The 22,814-nt window shown below is 39.9% G+C and overlaps 1 protein-coding gene across 3 annotated transcripts in view; it reads right to left on the bottom strand.

Annotated features, from left to right (window-relative positions):
• abca4a (ATP-binding cassette, sub-family A (ABC1), member 4a) overlaps window positions 1-19,988 on the bottom strand; it is a 28,280-nt gene extending 8,292 nt beyond the window's left edge. The window contains exons 1-5 of one of the 3 annotated variants that reach the window (XM_061891567.1): window positions 19,824-19,988; window positions 16,552-16,668; window positions 13,761-13,854; window positions 2,160-2,301; window positions 1,973-2,091 (exon numbers count right to left, since the gene is read on the bottom strand). In XM_061891567.1, the coding sequence (XP_061747551.1) occupies window positions 1,973-2,091; window positions 2,160-2,301; window positions 13,761-13,854; window positions 16,552-16,617 (421 nt within the window). In that variant the 5' untranslated portion in view covers window positions 16,618-16,668; window positions 19,824-19,988. Of the gene's footprint in view, window positions 1-1,972; window positions 2,092-2,159; window positions 2,302-13,760; window positions 13,855-16,551; window positions 16,707-19,823 lie in introns of all 3 variants that reach the window. The other 2 variants (XM_061891564.1, XM_061891566.1) reach the window with 2 other exon arrangements.
• Window positions 19,989-22,814: the final 2,826 nt, after the last annotated feature.

Genomic DNA, 22,814 nt, shown 5'->3' with positions numbered 1-22,814 from the left:
TGGAATTGAGCAGCTTCACAGTACGACAACAGCTCACCTGGCCCCACAAGCAGGTTGGAAACACAACACCAGATAATTACTGCACAAAGCACAACATTCCATTGTTCAAAGAACAAGAAAGTAAGCTTTTCTTTGCTCCACTTCAGTTGAAAAACTGCATTTTCATGTGAAGCGCATCACTTTTCTTCTTGCAAGAGGACGGGACGTCAAAACTTGCCACTATGACACGGCTACTCATCACTAGCATGCTAACCATAGCAGCTCGTGAGTCTCCACTCCTGTTGGGGCAATGCTTTCAGCCAAATGGAAGGTGTTAGAACACAAGTGTCCCAAGAGCTGCTCATTGTTCAAGAAAGACTATTGGAAAAAAAAACCCATCAAAAAGTGTGAAAAAAGAGCAGACAGGTGAAGGTTGCAATGGTGACTCTAACAACAGCAAGCTGCCGTGCAGTCGGCTTTTTCTTTAAAACTCTCATTGCTCAAAAAATATTCATCAATCAAGGCCTTTATTATTAGTCAACGAATGAAATAAATATTGTTAATTATTGACCTGTTCAAGGCTGCAAGTACTTCACATCATATACAATACTTTGAAATATTTGGGGGTGGAAATATTGCATATTTTCTGTTTGTTATAAAAAAATATACATATCATTTTTTAAATTCAAAACGTAAAATCGACGGATTGATCTGAGGTGTTAAAAGTCAAAACAACTTTTTAAAACTATATTTTAGAGTGTTTTGATCTCTGGGATTGTATTTTTGAAAACTGTCATTGCTTAGAGTCAACAATGAATAATGTATTCAAATCAATGGTGTTGTGGATTTTTGAGGGATGTAAGGCTCCAATGACTTCACATCAACAACTGGACTTGGAGGAAACTACAGCATATTTTGTGTTTTTGCCATAAAAAACATGGTTTTCTTTGACAAAAAGGGCAAAAGAAATAAATGAAATTTTTTTTTTTCAAATTTATCAACAGATAGAAGTTGATCTCAAGAGTTAAGCGTTGAATAATAAAAAAAACAATAATATGACTTATTTTTACATGTTTTATGGCTGGAGGCCCCCCTCCCCCATGGCTGTTTGAGAGCAGGGAGGTCAAAGGGCAGTGATGCCGCCATCAGAGGGCCAATAATCAATCACTTTATTTTCACTATGCATGACATACATTCTTTTAAGTCATTTTACACTCAAAACTTTACGTTTACAACATTTTACTGTCAACCATAGTGTTTTCTTTATTTTTTTTTTATAACATTTTACACTAAATCTAAAAAAAGTACCTCTGTTTTTTTGGGGGGGGTTTAGGGAAAAATCTGGCAGCTTAGTTGGCAGAATGTTTGTGTTGAATGTACATTGTTTTTTACAACATGATGTTCATGGAAAAACTCTACACCTTCTTCTTTTATTCTGCCAACTTAGCTGCCACTTTTTCTAGCGTAAAAAACATTTACAGTAATACACCCTTATATACAAGATTTTACAGCTCAGTCAACACAATTTTAAGGCAAAAAACAGTAGGGTTTTTTTTGACGTAAAATTGATTGTCATTTTACGAATTTGATGGGTAGTTTGCTGTAAAGTGAAGTATTTTTATTTAGACAAAACATATTTGCAAAGTATGATAATATCGTGTAATATTTGTTGCAACATTGGATACTATTAAAGTTGCAAATGTATGCAATTTCCAGCAGTACATATATTTGTTGTGTCCGACTGAAACAAATGTGGTAAAATATGAAGTAGTTAAAAGGATTGACTTTGGCACCTGTGTGTCGAACACTGGAAGACGTTTAGAAGTTGCTAGCTTTGGCATTGCTGCAAGAAGATGAAAGGTAGGAACGCTACCTACCTTTGCAAATAAACACATGTTGTACCTCATGTAGCTTGTGGAAGAAGAGGTAGCAGGTGAGAGGAAGGGGGCGTGACCAAGAGCATGTGTTTGCAGAGGGGGCGGAGTCTCCTCACCTGACCTGCTGCTCTGGAGCGCTCGAAGGGCCCGGGCCAGCTCCTTGAAGCCCTCCAAGTTCTTGTCATTCTGACTGTACAAGAGAATCTTCTTGGCGTCTGAGAAGAGGCGAGAGACTCTGCGGAGGCAAAGATGTGCGAGTGATGAATAGAAGTTGTGGCGGGGAAACGGGCAAGTGGGGCTCACATAGAGTCGTTGAAATTGCCCACCACGCCCGGAGACTCTCCTGGCGTCGGGCTGCGGAAGCAGGGATTGTTGGCGTTGCAGAGGATGCCCTGTATCCATGGCAACGTGCCGGCTGAGGGCATGGCCTTGTTGGGAAAATGACCTGTGGACAGGAACAGGAAGTTGTCCATGTTGGCATGCAAAGTCAAGAGGGTCAGAGGGGCTTCACTTAATCATGTGCCAGGGCAAGGGGGCGGAGCCAGTGACCTTGACCCTGATGACTGTGTGAACACCACGCAATCAGAACCTTTAGAAGCCAACTGGACTGCTCGTTATCACGCCGCGATTAGATAAGACAACAACACCCATCTTCTCCTCCATGCCTGTCTTTCAACACTAGCAAGGTTGTCACACACTACTCTACAAACACATACAACTTAGACTGGGAACACACACTACTTTTAATACAGAAACACATACAACTTAGACTGGGAACACACACAACTTTTAATACAGAAACACATACAACTTATACTGGGAACACACACAACATTTAATACAGAAACACATACAACTTTTAATATAAAACACATACAACTTAGACTGGAAACATGTAGAACTTTTAATAGAACACATAGAACATTTTTTATTGCAACACAATAGAGTAGGGATAGAAACACATAGAACTTATACTAAAAAAAACAATAGAGTAGTGATAGAAACTATATAATAGAAAATATATAATGGAAACAAGTAAGTACTGATAGAAAGACATAGAACATAAAATAAAAAGACAGAAGTTGGGCTGGAAAGACATAGTACTTATAATAAAAAGACAGAAGTTGGGCTAGGAAGACATAGAACTTATAGTAAAAAGACAGAAGTTGGGCTAGAAAGACATAGGACTTATAGTAAAAAGACAGAGGTTGGGCTAGGAAGACATAGAACTTATAGTAAAAAGACAGAAGTTGGGCTAGAAAGACATAGGACTTATAGTAAAAAGACAGAGGTTGGGCTAGGAAGACATAGAACTTATAGTAAAAAGACAGAAGTTGGGCTAGAAAGACATAGAACTTATAGTAAAAAGACAGAAGTTGGGCTAGAAAGACATAGAACTTATAGTAAAAAGACAGAAGTTGGGCTAGGAAGACATAGAACTTATAGTAAAGAGACAGAAGTTGGGCTACAAAGACATATAACTTACAGTAAAAAGACAGAAGTTGGGCTAGAAAGACATAGGACGTATAGTAAAAAGACAGAAGTTGGGCTAGAAAGACATAGGACGTATAGTAAAAAGACAGAAGTTGGGCTAGAAAGACATAGGACGTATAGTAAAAAGACAGAAGTTGGGCTAGAAAGACATAGGACGTATAGTAAAAAGACAGAAGTTGGGCTAGAAAGACATAGGACGTATAGTAAAAAGACAAAAGTTGGGCTAGAAAGACACATAACTTATAGTAAAGAGACAGAATTTAGGCTAAAAAGACAAAGGAACATTGAGTCATGTTCAAATGTGTCAGCCAGCCTACACAAAAAAGGAAAAAAAAAGAAACTTTTCATAGGTTTCGTACCAACAAGTAAGAACATGTCAGACGTCCCAAGTCAGTGAATCAGTGCACAACATTCCTGAAACACCAGGAACCACCATAGTCCTTATTCTATTACTACTTCTCCACAGTAAAAGTCTATGAACTATGTCATAGTCCTTATTCTTCTTCTATTACTACTTCTCCTCAGTAAAAGTCAATGAACTATGTCATAGTCCTTCTATTACTACTTCTCCTCAGTAAAAGTCTATGAACTATGTCATAGTCCTTCTTCTATTACTACTTCTCCACAGTAAAAGTCTATGAACTATGTCATAGTCCTTCTATTACTACTTCTCCACAGTAAAAGTCTATGAACTGTGTCATAGTCCTTCTATTACTACTTCTCCACAGTAAAAGTCTATGAACTATGTCATAGTCCTTATTCTATTACTACTTCTCCACAGTAAAAGTCTATGAACTATGTCATAGTCCTTATTCTATTACTACTTCTCCACAGTAAAAGTCTATGAACTATGTCATAGTCCTTATTCTATTACTACTTCTCCACAGTAAAAGTCTATGAACTATGTCATAGTCCTTATTCTATTACTACTTCTCCACAGTAAAAGTCTATGAACTATGTCATAGTCCTTATTCTATTACTACTTCTCCACAGTAAAAGTCTATGATCTATGTCATAGTCCTTCTATTACTACTTCTCCTCAGTAAAAGTCTATGAACTATGTCATAGTCCTTCTATTATTACTTCTCCACAGTTAAAGTCTATGAACTATTTCATAGTCCTTCTATTACTACTTCTCCTTAGTAAAAGTCTATGAACTATGTCATAGTCCTTCTATTACTACTTCTCCACAGTAAAAGTCTATGAACTATTTCATAGTCCTTCTATTACTACTTCTCCTTAGTAAAAGTCTATGAACTATGTCATAGTCCTTCTATTACTACTTCTCCTCAGTAAAAGTCTATGAACTATGTCATAGTCCTTCTATTACTACTTCTCCACAGTAAAAGTCTATGAACTATTTCATAGTCCTTCTATTACTACTTCTCCTTAGTAAAAGTCTATGAACTATGTCATAGTCCTTCTATTACTACTTCTCCACAGTAAAAGTCTATGAACTATTTCATAGTCCTTCTATTACTACTTCTCCTTAGTAAAAGTCTATGAACTATGTCATAGTCCTTCTTCTTCTTCTATTACTACTTCTCCTTAGTAAAAGTCTATGAACTATGTCATAGTCCTTCTTCTTCTTCTATTACTACTTCTCCTTAGTAAAAGTCTATGAACTATGTCATAGTCCTTCTTCTTCTTCTATTACTACTTCTCCTCAGTAAAAGTCTATGAACTATGTCATAGTCCTTTTATTACTACTTCTCCTCAGTAAAAGTCTATGAACTATGTCATAGTCCTTCTTCTTCTTCTATTACTACTTCTCCTCAGTAAAAGTCTATGAACGGTGTCATAGTCCTTCTATTACTACTTCTCCTCAGTAAAAGTCTATGAACTATGTCATAGTCCTTCTATTACTACTTCTCCTCAGTAAAAGTCTATGAACTATGTCATAGTCCTTCTATTACTACTTCTCCTCAGTAAAAGTCTATGAACTATGTCATAGTCCTTCTATTACTACTTCTCCTCAGTAAAAGTCTATGAACTATGTCATAGTCCTTCTATTACTACTTCTCCACAGTAAAAGTCTATGAACTATGTCATAGTCCTTCTTCTTCTACTACTTCTACTTTTGTGAATTTTTGAAGTGAATTATATTTATGTAGCGCTTTTCTCAAGTGACTCAAAGCGCTTTACATAGTGAAAAGCAATATCTAAATTACATTTAAAGCAGTGTGGGTGTCACTGGGAGCAGGTGGGTAAAGTGTCTTGCCCAAGGACACAACGGCAGTGACTAGGATGGCACAAGCGGGAATCGAACCTGCAACCCTCTACCAACCGAGCTATGCCGCCCCACAGTAAAAGTCGATATCAGCTTTGTAATGTGACCTGAAGTAAACCAAAGGTCATCTAAGGTGATCTACTGATTAAAGAAGACTTCTTGGTTCTTCTGATGATGATGACCACCTTTATGGTAGGGCTGGGCGATATATGGATGTACACGATACATCGCAGGTGTGAAGTGAAGTGAATTGAATTATATTTATATAGCACTTTTCTCAAGTGACTCAAAGCGCTTTACATAGAGACACCAATTTTTTAGTTGCATTTAAAGCAGTGTGGGTGGCACTGGGAGCAGGTGGGTCAAGTGTCTTGCCCAAGGACACAACGGCAGTAACTAAGATGGCACAAGCGGGAATCGAACCTGCAACCCTCAAGTTGCTGGCACAGCCACTCTACCAACCGAGCAATGCCGCCCCAGGTGTGTCTGTGTGCAATATAGAAAATGACTACATGGTAATATTGGAGTATATGTTATCACGCAGTTGCTTTTGTTGGGGCGGCATAGCTCGGTTGGTAGAGTGGCCGTGCCAGCAACTTGAGGGTTGCAGGTTCGATTCCCACTTGTGCCATCCTAGTTACTGCTGTTGTGTCCTTGGGCAAGACACTTTACCCACCTGCTCCCAGTGCCACCCACACTGCTTTAAATGGAACTTAGATATTGGGTTTCACTATGTAAAAGCGCTTTGAGTCACTTGAGAAAAGCGCTATATAAATATAATTCACTTCACTTCACTTTAGCTGCAGGCATTACACTACAGGCTCTTCTCACTCTTTCCTGTCTCTCCTTCTGCCAGACAGCAAGCGCACATTCTTACATACGTCACACACTGTCACCTCATACGTCACATACTGTCACCTCACACGTCACATACTGTCACCTCATACGTCACATACTGTCACCTCATACGTCACATACTGTCACCTCATACATCACATACTGTCACCTCATACGTCACATACTGTCACCTCATACGTCACATACTGTCACCTCATACGTCACATACTGTCACCTCATACGTCACATACTGTCACCTCATACGTCACATACTGTCACCTCATACGTCACATACTGTCACCTCATACGTCACATACTGTCACCTCATACGTCACATACTGTCACCTCATACGTCACATACTGTCACCTCATACGTCACATACTGTCACCTCACACGTCACATACTGTCACCTCACACGTCACATACTGTCACCTCACACGTCACATACTGTCACCTCATACGTCACATACTGTCACCTCATACGTCACATACTGTCACCTCATACGTCACATACTGTCACCTCATACGTCACATACTGTCACCTCATACGTCACATACTGTCACCTCATACGTCACATACTGTCACCTCATACGTCACATACTGTCACCTCACACGTCACATACTGTCACCTCACACGTCACATACTGTCACCTCACACGTCACATACTGTCACCTCATACGTCACATACTGTCACCTCACACGTCACATACTGTCACCTCACACGTCACATACTGTCACCTCACACGTCACATACTGTCACCTCATACGTCACATACTGTCACCTCATACATCACATACTGTCACCTCATACGTCACATACTGTCACCTCATACGTCACATACTGTCACCTCATACGTCACATACTGTCACCTCATACGTCACATACTGTCACCTCACACGTCACATACTGTCACCTCATACATCACATACTGTCACCTCATACGTCACATACTGTCACCTCATACGTCACATACTGTCACCTCATACGTCACATACTGTCACCTCACACGTCACATACTGTCACCTCATACGTCACATACTGTCACCTCATACGTCACATACTGTCACCTCACACGTCACATACTGTCACCTCATACGTCACATACTGTCACCTCATACGTCACATACTGTCACCTCATACATCACATACTGTCACCTCATACGTCACATACTGTCACCTCATACGTCACATACTGTCACCTCATACGTCACATACTGTCACCTCATACGTCACATACTGTCACCTCACACGTCACATACTGTCACCTCATACGTCACATACTGTCACCTCATACGTCACATACTGTCACCTCATACGTCACATACTGTCACCTCATACGTCACATACTGTCACCTCATACGTCACATACTGTCACCTCATACGTCACATACTGTCACCTCATACGTCACATACTGTCACCTCACACGTCATATACTGTCACCTCATACGTCACATACTGTCACCTCATACGTCACATACTGTCACCTCATACGTCACATACTGTCACCTCACACGTCACATACTGTCACCTCATACGTCACATACTGTCACCTCATACGTCACATACTGTCACCTCACACGTCACATACTGTCACCTCATACGTCACATACTGTCACCTCATACGTCACATACTGTCACCTCACACGTCACATACTGTCAGCTCACACGTCACATACTGTCACCTCATACGTCACATACTGTCACCTCATACGTCACATACTGTCACCTCATACGTCACATACTGTCACCTCATACGTCACATACTGTCACCTCACACGTCACATACTGTCACCTCATACGTCACATACTGTCACCTCACACGTCACATACTGTCACCTCATACGTCACATACTGTCACCTCATACGTCACATACTGTCACCTCACAAGTCACATACTGTCAGCTCACACGTCACATACTGTCACCTCATACGTCACATACTGTCACCTCATACGTCACATACTGTCACCTCATACGTCACATACTGTCACCTCATACTTCACATACTGTCACCTCATACGTCACATACTGTCACCTCATACTTCACATACTGTCACCTCATACGTCACATACTGTCACCTCATACGTCACATACTGTCACCTGATACTTCACATACTGTCACCTCATACGTCACATACTGTCACCTCACACGTCACATACTGTCACCTCACACGTCACATACTGTCACCTCACACGTCACATACTGTCACCTCATACGTCACATACTGTCACCTCATACGTCACATACTGTCACCTCATACGTCACATACTGTCACCTCATACGTCACATACTGTCACCTCATACTTCACATACTGTCACCTCATACTTCACATACTGTCACCTCATACGTCACATACTGTCACCTCACACGTCACATACTGTCACCTCACAAGTCACATACTGTCAGCTCACACGTCACATACTGTCACCTCATACGTCACATACTGTCACCTCATACGTCACATACTGTCACCTCATACGTCACATACTGTCACCTCATACTTCACATACTGTCACCTCATACGTCACATACTGTCACCTCATACTTCACATACTGTCACCTCATACGTCACATACTGTCACCTCATACGTCACATACTGTCACCTGATACTTCACATACTGTCACCTCATACGTCACATACTGTCACCTCACACGTCACATACTGTCACCTCACACGTCACATACTGTCACCTCACACGTCACATACTGTCACCTCATACGTCACATACTGTCACCTCATACGTCACATACTGTCACCTCATACGTCACATACTGTCACCTCATACGTCACATACTGTCACCTCATACTTCACATACTGTCACCTCATACTTCACATACTGTCACCTCATACGTCACATACTGTCACCTCATACGTCACATACTGTCACCTCATACGTCACATACTGTCACCTCACACGTCACATACTGTCGCCTCATACGTCACATACTGTCACCTCATACGTCACATACTGTCACCTCACACGTCACATACTGTCACCTCATACCTCACATACTGTCACCTCATACGTCACATACTGTCACCTCACACGTCACATACTGTCGCCTCATACGTCACATACTGTCACCTCATACGTCACATACTGTCACCTCACACGTCACATACTGTCACCTCATACGTCACATACTGTCACCTCACACGTCACATACTGTCACCTCATACGTCACATACTGTCACCTCATACGTCACGTCCTACGTCACAGACTGTCACCTCACACGTCACATACTGTCACGTCGTACGTCACATACTGTCACCTCACTTGTCACATACTGTCACCTCATACATCACATACTGTCACCTCATACGTCACATACTGTCACGTCCTACGTCACAGACTGTCACCTCACACGTCACATACTGTCACCTCATACGTCACATACTGTCACGTCCTACGTCACATACTGTCACCTCACACGTCACATACTGTCACCTCATACGTCACATACTGTCACGTCCTACGTCACAGACTGTCACCTCACACGTCACATACTGTCACCTCATACGTCACATACTGTCACGTCCTACGTCACATACTGTCACGTCCTACGTCACAGACTGTCACCTCACACGTCACATACTGTCACCTCATACGTCACATACTGTCACGTCCTACGTCACATACTGTCACCTCATACGTCACATACTGTCACGTCCTACGTCACATACTGTCACCTCACACGTCACATACTGTCACCTCACCCTTCACATATGTATACGCCCTCGCCCAGCAGAGAGGTAGCAGACTGCGTAACGTTAGCAGAGATGCTAGCAGAGCTGTGCGAGTGGTGATACGAGAGATAGAAGGTGCAAATGAAGGAAGAATTAATTCCCAAGAAAAACAACATCGTCTGGCGGTGGTTTGGCTTCAAGTGGGAAGATGTCGAACAGACAAGCGTAATAAGTCAAGCATGCAGTACAAGCGTTGCTATAAAAAGTAGCAGTACTGCTAATATGTGGCATCATTTGAAAAGTCACCTGCTAGAGAGTGAAGAGTGCTTACTCTGCATGGCAACATCTCCGTTTGGTGCCACACCAACAAAATGCAGAGGCGAACATTTCCACATCAACACCGTTTGAAAAAAATGGAATTTAATAATGTCCGTAGTAAGCTACCACATAGCGAAGGAGTAACACTATTTTATTTCCTATTATGCAGCTCCTTTTTATTTGACACTGAAAATGTCTCTGACAATCTTGCACTTTCTGTTTTGGAAATGACATGAATGTTTGTGCCACTGTGCCAATAACTGTTTCATAAACACAATTTTACTTGTGATTTCCCTCTCTGCATGAAAGTTTAAAATGTGCATATATGAATGCAGTATGAAGAAGAATGTTTGAATGTAGACACATAGAATCATCATACTGCTGTCATTATATGTATCAAGTGTTCATTCAAGGCCAAGGCAAAATATCCACATATGTATCGTGTATCGCGATATGGCATAAACATATCCAGATATTAAAAAAAGGCCATATTGACCAGTCATACTTTATGGTCAAGTTATGACATCCATAAACTAGGATCCAATCATAAACTATGATCCAATCATAAATCCACTTGTGGAGGAAGCTCCGCCTCCAACGCCTCACTCATCAATCAGCAAGGGAGAAAAGACTCCTACGTGTGAATGGACACACACTTTGAAATGTTGTGTGTATGTGTGTGCCTGTGACACACTAAAATAGTGTGTGTGTGTGTGTGTGTGTGACACACTAAAATAGTGTGTGTAAGCGGACAGAGGTGTGTGTGTGTGTGTGTGTGCGTGTGACACACTAAAATACTGTGTGTGAGCAGACAGAGGTGTGTGTGCGCGTGTGTTTGTATGCGTGTGTGTGTGTGTTTGTGTGACACATTAAAATAGTGTGAGTGTGAGCGGAGAGACGTGTGTGTGTACGCTTGTGTGAATAAATAGACAAATATATAGTCTGTGGGAATATGTGGAGTGAACAGATTGACAGGTTTACATGGGGAGTATGTGTTTGTGTGAATGAACTGACATGTTCACTTGAAATGTGTGTGTGAATGCACAGACCTGTTTACTAGGTGTGTGCCTGTGAGCGGACAAACACTCATTTTGCCATAGTGTGTGAACAGACAGACCCATTTACATGGTGCATGTAGGCCTGCCTGTATGTGAGTGGACAGACACCCACTTTGACATAATGTGTGAATAGACTGACACATTTACATGGTGCATGTAGGCCTGCCTGCATGTGAGTGGACAAACACCCACTTTTACATAGTGTGTGAATAAACAGACACATTTAGATGGTGCATGTGGACCTGCCTGTATGTGAGTGGACAAACACCCACTTTGACATAGTGTGTGAATAGACAGACACATTTAGATGGTGCATGTGGGCCTGCCTGTATGTGAGTGGACAGACAACCACTTTGACATAGTGTGTGAATAGAAAGACACATTTACATGGTGCATGTAGGCCTGCCTGTATGTGAGTGGACAGACACCCACTTTGACATAATGTGTGAATAGACTGACACATTTACATTGTGCATGTGGGCCTGCCTGCATGTGAGTGGACAAACACCCACTTTGACATAGTGTGTGAATAGACAGACACATTTAGATGGTGCATGTGGGCCTGCCTGTATGTGAGTGGACAGACAACCACTTTGACATAGTGTGTGAATAGACAGACACATTTACATGGTGCATGTAGGCCTGCCTGTATGTGAGTGGACAGACACCCACTTTGACATAATGTGTGAATAGACTGACACATTTACATTGTGCATGTGGGCCTGCCTGCATGTGAGTGGACAAACACCCACTTTGACATAGTGTGTGAATAGACAGACACATTTAGATGGTGCATGTGGACCTGCCTGTATGTGAGTGGACAAACACCCACTTTGACATAGTGTGTGAATAGACAGACACATTTAGATGGTGCATGTGGACCTGCCTGTATGTGAGTGGACAGACACCCACTTTGACATAGTGTGTGAATAGACAGACACATTTACATGGTGCATGTGGGCCTGCCTGTATGTGAGTGGACAGACACCCACTTTGACATAGTGTGTGAATAGACGGACACATTTACATGGTGCATGTGGGCCTGCCTGTATGTGAGTGGACAGACACCCACTTTGACATAGTGTGTGAATAGACAGACACATTTACATGGCGCATGTGGGCCTGCCTGTATGTGAGTGGACAGACACCCACTTTGACATAGTGTGTGAATAGACAGACACATTTACATGGTGCATGTGGGCCTGCCTGTATGTGAGTGGACAAACACCCAATTTGACATATTGTGTGAATAGACAGAAAGATGCAGTCACACTCATGATGTAAACATGAAGCGTTAATATGACAGAGTCAGTGCGATGTAAACATGAAGAGGTAATATGACAAAGTTAGTGTAATGTAAACATGAAGAGTTAATATGACAGAGTTAGCGTAATGTAAAAATGAAGAGTTAAGATGACAGAGTTAGTGTGATGTAAACAGAGAGTTAAGATGACAGAGCTAGGGTGATGTAAACATGAAGAGTTATTATGACAGAGTTAGTGTAATGTAAACATGAAGAGTTAAGATGACAGAGTTAGTGTGATGTAAACATGAATAGTTAAGATGACAGGGTTAGTGTGGTGTAAAGATGAAGAGGTAATATGAGAGAGTTAGTGTGATGTAAACATGAAGAGTTAGGATGACAGAGTTAGTGTGATGTAAACATGAAGAGTTAAGATGAAAGAGTTAGTGTGATGTAAACATGAAGACTTAAGATGAGAGAGTTAGTGTGATGTAAACATGAAGACTTAAGATGAGAGAGTTAGTGTGATGTAAACATGAAGAGTTAAGATGACAGAGTTACTGTGATGTAAACATGAATAGTTGTTATGAGAGTTAGTGTGATGTAAACATGAAGAGTTAAGATGAGAGAGTTAGTGTGATGTAAACATGAAGACTTAAGATGAGAGAGTTAGTGTGATGTAAACATGAAGACTTAAGATGAGAGAGTTAGTGTGATGTAAACATGAAGAGTTAAGATGACAGAGTTACTGTGATGTAAACATGAATAGTTGTTATGAGAGTTAGTGTGATGTAAACATGAAGAGTTAAGATGAGAGAGTTAGTGTGATGTAAACATGAAGAGTTAAGATGAGAGAGTTAGTGTGGTGTAAACATGAAGAGTTAAGATGAGAGTTAGTGTGATGTAAACATGAATAGTTGTTATGAGAGTTAGTGTGATGTAAACATGAAGAGTTAAGATGAGAGTTAGTGTGGTGTCCAGATGAAGAGTTAATATGAGAGTTGCAGGAAAGAAAGGAGCACTCACACTCATGTTGCTCGTAGGGCGGGTAACTGAGTCGCACGGCGATGAGGATGAAGAAGATGAAGAGCGGCCAGAGGATCTCCACCAGCAGTTGGAGCTGCAACACCAACCTTCTTTACAATCACATTTCACCTCATCATGAAACATTCACATTTCATTGGGTGTGTGTTCCTGTATTTCTAGCCTTCTTGAGGCGTGAAGAAGGAAAAGTATCTTCCATATGAGGAGGTGTGAACAAGTGATGACACAATAAGATTGCATCCACTAGAGCAGTGGTTCTCAAATGGAGGTACGTGTACCCCTGGGGGTACTTGAAGGTATGCCAAGGGGTACGTGAGATTGTTTAAAAATATTCTAAAAATAGCAACAGTTTAAAAATCCTTTCTAAATATATTTATTGAATAATACTTCAACAAAATATGAATGTAAGTTCATAAAGTGTGAAAAGAAATGCAACAATGCAATATTCAGTGTTGACAGCTAGATTTTCTGTGGACATGTTCCATAAATATTGATGTTAAAGATTTCTTTTTTTGTGAAGAAATGTCTAGAAGTAAGTTGATGAATCCAGATGGATCTTTATTACAATCCCCAAAGAGGACACTTTAACTTGATGATTAGAAATCTTTATTTATAATTGAATCACTTGTTTATTTTTCAACAAATTTTTAGTTATTTTTTATATCTTCTTTCCCAAATAGTTGAAGAAAGACCACTACAAATGAGCAATATTTTGCACTGTTATACAATATAATAAATCAGAAACTGATGACATATGTAACAGGGTCAATTTCGTCTTGTAAATAATGTATTTTCTAATGTTTTATTATTGTCATAATTACACAAACTATGTAAGTTACATGTAAATACCTGAATGTTGTTTGATGTTTTGTCAATGTGGAACCACTGTCTCCTTGTCCCTCCTACTGCAATAATTACTGTGACACCTGTCTTGGACACGCCCTCCAACTTCCCTTTTTGTCTAGGATAACGGGAGAGGAGCTCCACGATGGCAGAAAGTTGTCCATGACAATTGTATTCTGTATTATCAGTAAAGTGCAGTGGTGTTCCATAAATCACACACAACGCAGAGGAAAAGACCACCGGTTACACATACTGCTGTATTTTACTTCTTTAACTCTTCTTTTTTTCAACCAAAAATGCTTTGCTGTGATTAGGGGGTACTTGAATGAAGAACATGTTGACAGGGGGTACATGACTGAAAAAAGGTGGAGAACCACTGCAGTAGACAATGTGACATCATCAACATGAGGGTGCTCCCAAAAAAGGAGGGATTGTCACATTGACTGTGGGTCGCTTTTAAAAGTGCTCCCCCTCTGGTCAACATATGAAATAACAAGTGTGTGTAAGAAATTGAAATGCGCCCCCTTTGGCCAAAATTGATAAATAAATATGTATATAGAGACATTCTGTAGTAACTTGAAGTAAATAATGAAGATTAAAAAACAATTACAAACACATTTTTTTTTCTTTTTCAAAAAGAACTAAAAGCAGTCTTTTTCTCACAATGTGCTGACTTTTTTCCTATAAAATTAGGAACAATTTCTCATATTCTTTCTGTTTGTGTAATATTGCAACATTTGCTTGTAAACTTATTACTTTATTTATGTAAACTGATTACGTTTTATTGCAAAATGGTGATAGGGGTCATATAAAATTCTGACTTATCACAATATTGTCAATTATTTGGTTGTTCTTGACATTTTTGGGGTAAAATAATGACTTTTGTCATCATTTTACAAAGTAAAATTCCGATTATTATTATAATATTGCCAACATTATAAAAGTTTTCTTGGAAAACTGACTTTTGTTGAGTAAAATGACAACTTGGGGACGGCGTGGCGCAGTGGAAGAGTGGCCGTGCGCAACTTGAGGGTCCCTGGTTCAATCCCCACCTAGTACCAACCTCGTCACGTCCGTTGTGTCCTGAGCAAGACACTTCACCCTTGCTCCTGATGGCTGCTGGTTAGCGCCTTGCATGGCAGCTCCCTCCATCAGTGTGTGAATGTGTGTGTGAATGTGGAAGTAGTGTCAAAGTGCTTTGAGTACCTTGAAGGTAGAAAAGTGCTATACAAGTACAACCCATTTACCATTTATTTATTTAACTTTTTTCATTAAATTGCCAAAATGTTCATCTTTTCTTGTACAATTGCGACTGTTATTGAGTAAAATTCCAACGGTTATCATAATATTGCACCAATGTTCAGTTTTTCCGATAAGCGGAGGAAGATGGATGGATGGATGGACTTGTGTGGAGTAAAATGAGGACTTTTACTATAAAACTGCCATAATTCTATGTTTTTCTTGTGAAATTCCAACTCATTTTTCACAACAAGCTGTTTTATATTTGCTATGGTATGTATATATTATTCATGTTGTATGTCCTATTATTTATACGTCTAGAAAGGCTGGTCCTAAAGGGGTGGGTGTGTGTGTATGTGTGTGTGTGGGTGTGTGTACACGATCACTTCACAGACAGTGTTGTCCCAAATAGTATTCATGTTGTATGTCCTATTATTTATACGTCTAGAAAGGCTGGTCCTAAAGGGGTGTGTGTGTGTGTGTGTGTGTGTGTGTGTGTGTGTGTGTGTGAATGTGCATGTGTGTGTGTGTACATGATCACTTCACAAACAGTGTTGTCCCAAACGCTTAAAGTCCACAAAGAATCAATAGATTGATTGACAGCAGATGTTCATACGTGTGTGTGTGTGTGTGTGTGTGTGTGTGTGTGTGTGTGTGTGTGTGTGTGTGTGTGTGTGTGTGCGCGTCTCACAGTCTGGCGTCGTCTGTAGGTGAAGTTCTTCCAGAGCAGCAGAGCCAGCTGAGTCCAGTCAGACATGTCGACACACAATGTGAGGAAGCAGCGCAGCAGCAACCTTTAACAGCACCTCTCAAGGGTCAAAGGTCAACAGTCAGATAGTCAAGGTGCTGATCACATACACACACACACACACACACACACACACACACTATCTTGTTACAGCCGGTCATTATTTTAGGAACCCTTGATAATCTTCCACTGATCAATAATCAATAACTTGTCCATGTTGACATGGAAAGTGTTCCTAATGTTGTGTCCTCCTGGTGTCACCATGGTCAGGTGATCAGAAACACCATCCATCAATAAACATGCCAATGTTACAGAAAATGTAAAAAAAAAAAACCTCATCAACATAAGCATCTAACTCCTACTACCTGCTCACTTCTTCATTAGCATGTGGCTAACACACCTTCATTAGCATGTGGCTAACACACTTTCATTAGCATGTGGCTAACACACCTTCATTAGCATGTGGCTAACATACCTTCATTAGCATGTGGCTAACATACCTTCATTAGCATGCGGCTAACATACCTTCATTGGCATGTGGCTAACATACTTTTATAGCATGTGGCTAACACACCTTCATTAGCATGTGGCTAACACACCTTCATTAGCATGTGGCTAACACACCTTCATTAGCATGTGGCTAACACACCTTCATTAGCATGTGGCTAACATACCTTCATTAGCATGTGGCTAACATACCTTCTATAGCATGTGGCTAACATACCTTCTATAGCATGTGGCTAAGACACCTTCATTGGCATGTGGCTAACATACCTTCATTAGCATGTGGCTAACACACCTTCATTAGCATGTGGCTAACATACCTTCATTAGCATGTGGCTAACATACTTTCATTAGCTTGTTCATTAACATGTGGCTAACATGATTAGCATGTCCATTAGCACATGGCTAACATTATACATTCATTAGTATGTTCATTAATATGTGACTAACATCATGGGTTAATTGTGTTACTTTTAATAGCAGGGCTAAAATTATACATTAATTAGCACAGGCAGTATAGCTCGGGTAGTAGAGTGGCTGTGCCAGCAACCTGATGGTTCCAGGTTCGATCCCCACTTCCGCCATCCTAGTCACTGCCATTGTGTCCTTGGGTAAGACACAGGACCACCCACACTGCTTTAAATGGAACTTAAATCTTGGCTTTCACTATGTAAAGCGCTTTGAGTTACTAGAGAAAAGCGCTATATAAATATAATTCACTTCACTTCCTTAGCATGTCTAATAATATAGCTCACATTAATTAGCATGTCTAACATTATATATTCATTAGCATGTTCATTAGCATGGCTAACATTATAGCATATGTTAATTAGCATGTCTAATATTATAGATTCAATAGCATGTTAATTGGCATGTCTAACATTATAGTTTTATTAGCACGTTCATTAGCGTGGCTAACATTCGAGGTTCCGTTAATTAGCTCGGCTAACATTATACATAAATAGAAAGTTCATTAGTGTGGCTAACATTATAGCTCATGTTAATTAGCATGTCTAACATTATAGATTCATTAGCATGTTCATTAGCATGGCTAACATATTAGATTATGTTAATTAGCATGTCTAAAATTATAGTTTCTTTAGCATGTTCATTAGCATGGTTAACATTATAGTTTATGTTATTTAGCATGTCTAACATTATAGATTCATTAGCATGTCTGACGTATTAGCTTATGTTAATTAGCATGTCTGACATTATAGTTTCATTAGCATGTTCATTAGCGTGGCTAACATTCGAGGTTCCGTTAATTAGCTCGGCTAACATTATACATAATTAAAGTTCATTAGTGTGGCTAACATTATAGCTCATGTTAATTAGCATGTCTAACATTATAGATTCATTAGCATGGCTAACATTATCTTATGTTAATTAGCATGTCTAAAATTATAGATTCTTTAGCATGTTCATTAGCATGGCTAACATATTATCTTATGTTAATTAGCATGTTTAACATTATAGATTCATTAGCATGGCAATCATATTAGCTTATGTTAATTAGCATGTTTAACAGTATAGATTTATTAGCATGTCAAACATATTAGCTTATGTTAATTAGCATGTCTAAAATTATAGATTCTTTAGCATGTTCATTAGCATGGCTAACACATTGGCTTATGTTAATTAGGGAATAAGCGGTAGAAAAAATGGAAGATTATAGATTTATTAGCATGGCAAACATATTGGCTTATGTTAATTAGCATGTCTAAAATTATAGATTCTTTAGCATGTTCATTAGCATGGCTAACATATTAGCTTATGTTAATTAGCATGTCTAAAATTATAGATTCTTTAGCATGTTCATTAGCATGGCTAACATATTAGCTTATGTTAATTAGCATGTTTAACATTATAGATTCATTAGCATGGCAATCATATTAGCTTATGTTAATTAGCATGTTTAACAGTATAGATTTATTAGCATGTCAAACATATTAGCTTATGTTAATTAGCATGTCTAAAATTATAGATTCTTTAGCATGTTCATTAGCATGGCTAACATATTAGCTTATGTTAATTAGCATGTCTAAAATTATAGATTCTTTAGCATGTTCATTAGCATGGCTAACATATTAGCTTATGTTAATTAGCATGTTTAACATTATAGATTCATTAGCATGTCTGACATATTAGCTTATGTTAATTAGCATGTCTAACATTATAGATTCATTGGCATGTTCATTAGCGTGGCTAACATTGGAGGTTCCGTTAATTAGCTCGGCTAACATTATACATAATTAGAAAGTTCATTAGGGTGGCAAACATTATAGATTCATTAGCATGTTTATTAGCTTGGCTATCAATATACATAATTAGCAAGTAGATTAGCGTGGCTAATGTTTGAAGTACTTTTTGTTTATTAATTTGTAAAATGTAAAGGTTATAAATGAATCCACTAAGTTAAATATGGAGATGAGTAAAGCTAATCCATATTTCTGTTGTGTAAAAAGAGAAAGAATGACCCGTTTGCAGAAATAAGCAAGTGATTAATCATTGATTGATTGACTGATTGACAAAAGTCTTATCGAAGAAGTCCATCAAGTTGCTGAGACGTGACACAAAAACACTTTTGCTCTTTTCTTACTTCTCATTTGTGGCTCTTCGGCGGTTTTAGTCAAGTTGCTGCCACACACTTTAGTGAACAATCACCTTGTCTTGCTGCTAAACACACACATGACGTCATGGCCACTTACCAGTCTACCGCAGCTCTTCTTCTTCTGTTGTTGTTGTTGTTGTTTCGTGTTGTGTTGTTGTTGTTGTGTTGTGTTGTCGTCTTGTAGCTTGAGTCGGGAGCAAGTGAGCTCCAAGTGACAAGTCCGCCTGCTCCGCTCGGATCAGTGATGTTCGCCGCACTCAGCACATCTGCTGCTTCCGTCCGGACTTTCAAAATAAGACAACGACGTCTATGGGTTCTAGCGCTTTCCTACCTTCAAGGTTCGCCAAGCGCTTGGGACACTATTTCCACATTCACACATTCACACAGCCGCCGTTTAAGTACTCATCATTCACGCAGACACCTGCAGATAAGTTTTCTTTCCCGATGTTTTACTTCGCATTTTCCTTCCAGAAAAAAAATCTCATCTCAACTGGCAAATAAATAGTGATTTAACTTCCTGTTGGTGTTGTGATCCAGAGCTGTTGCAACAACATAATATCAACATAACCTGTGATAAGAATGTTGACCTTTCCGGTATCGCCCACGTCCGGTCGAAGAGTGTGCTCCTCCAAAATAAAGGACAACTCCCAACATACAGACAAGTGTAAGTACATCACATAAAACTGCAGGTGCAGAAATAGAAGACGAATAATTGAATAATTACTTAAACAATGGCGTTGTAATCAGAATCAAACAAATATTTGTTATCAAATGCTTCAACAATTAATCTCAAGTAAATTCAGAATTCCTTAAGTAAATATTGAATTAAATATTTCAATATTTATTTTACGATGTAATCAATTATTACACTGTTTAATAAATGATTCATGAATGCTATAATGATAGATCAAAGTCAGTGGGCGGGTCCTATCACCTGATTGGCTACTTGCCACTGCTTGGAGCCGCGAAGCGCTCGATGATATCTTGGTGTAAATGTGCCAACTTTGGTCTACTTTCAGCCTTGCAAGGTCTGACTTATTGACCAGCAACTCCCCAAAATATCTTGGTGTAAATGTGCCAACTTTGGTCTACTTTCAGCCTTGCAAGGTCTGACTTATTGACCAGCAACTCCCCAAAAAGCAGGTGTATATTTGTTTTAGCCGCCTTCTTTCCAAAGAGCAATCATTGGACGAGAGTCCTGTTAGCCCCGCCCCCTGACTTTGATGGCTGACTTTGACAGATACAGTTACCGGTCATTAATGATGACCGCTTCATCAAACAAATATTTAAATAAATCCAGAAAAAAAATAATAGTTACTTGCTTGAATAACTAACTATATGCTTAATCAAGATGATTAAAAAAAAATCAATGTCACATTTATGAATATATAATACAAATTATAGTTGAATTATTTGAGGATTTAAAAAAAAATGTGTTGCCTGTTTGACCTCCATAGTAGACTACTTTCGAAAAGTCCAGTTCGATATCAACGGTAGTAGCAGTATCGGTTCAATACGATCAATATCATGTTGATATATTTCTAGTTGTCCTTATAAACTTTTGGTGTTCCTGTTGTGTTGGTCTTGCATTCATTTTTTCCCGTTGTTATTTTGTCTGCAACGCATTTTGGACACAGGATCATTTTGAGGGCAAAAACCAAAGGATTTGAATCAAAGTCAATAGTAGTTTTTGCTTTTGTTCACTTATTTTGCAACAAAAAATATTATTTGTGTAATCCATCAAATTGATAGCAAATAAGTTTGCTGAAGAAATCCATGTAGTGTGTTTTGTATTTATCACAATCCCATGTTTTGTATTCATCACAATCCCATGTTTTGTATTTATCACAATCCCCAGCGATACAGCCATCTATACAAAGTCCATCAATATCTCGCCATGTATTTGGTATCGGCCCACTGCTGTGATGACGTCACGACACGTCCCCTCTTTGCCACAGGAGGGCGCTCTGCTCAAACTTCTTGCATTTGGCAGGCTGAGGATTCAATTGCAGAAATGATTCTTTTGCAGAAATGATTCACTAATCAATGCAAGTTGTGCTTACTATTCTGATCAGTGATCATCAAGGAAAGTGTTTTCCTCAAGAAAATGATGTGTTTGTACACACACACTTACTGACTTGTTTATGGTTGTCCATCCATTCGATGATGACCATCTGCTTTTATTTGTCAGTCTGCTGATGTTTGATCCTGGATCCACAGATGCGGTTACAGAGCGGGCATGTGAAGGAGGTGCTGGGTGGCTTGGTGAGCATGCCTCTTTGCTGCACGCTGTTCCTCTATATGATCCACTCCCTGTTCCTCTATATGATCCACTCCCTGTTCCTCTATATGATCCACTCCCTGTTCCTCTATATGATCCACTCCCTGTTCCTCTATATGATGCACTCCCTGTTCCTCTATATGATCCACTCCCTGTTCCTCTATATGATCCACTCCCTGTTCCTCTATATGATCCACTCCCTGTTCCTCTATATGATGCACTCCCTGTGAGGAGTGGGAGCAGCAGAGGTCTCGGCAGTAAGCAAGTTCCTCCAGTGAAGAGGGGTTGATCTGGCATCTCTTCAGTGTGGTCTTCATTTGGTCTTTGAACCGCTTCTTCTGCCCACCAGCACTGTGTTGGCCCAGGTGTAAGTGACCATAGAGGATGTTGGCCCAGGTGTAAGTGACCATAGAGGATGTTGCGTGGCGGTCTATGGATGGACATCCAGATGACATGACTTGATGTTGGCTCATGATGGACGCCACACTGCAGCTGCATGACCTCTCCAGCACTTCTGTGTGCCGCACTCTGTCCTCACTTGTCATGCCCAGGATCTTCTGCTGACATCTTAGGGTTAGCACACACACACACACACACACACACACACACACACACACACACACACACACACACACACACACACACACACACACACACACACACACACACACACATATACACACACACACACACACAGACAGACACAGACACACACACACAGACACACACACAGCCTGGTACAAGTGTCAACAAAAGGACAAAGGTCTCTGTGTGATCAGAACCACGGTCCTCACTCCCTCAGGACCA

The sequence above is a fragment of the Nerophis ophidion genome, linkage group LG29, assembly GCF_033978795.1.
Source record: "Nerophis ophidion isolate RoL-2023_Sa linkage group LG29, RoL_Noph_v1.0, whole genome shotgun sequence".
NCBI classification, from domain to species: Eukaryota; Metazoa; Chordata; class Actinopteri; order Syngnathiformes; family Syngnathidae; genus Nerophis; species Nerophis ophidion.
Note: the sequence above shows the minus strand (reverse complement) of the source record. Positions and strands in the feature narration are given on the sequence as shown.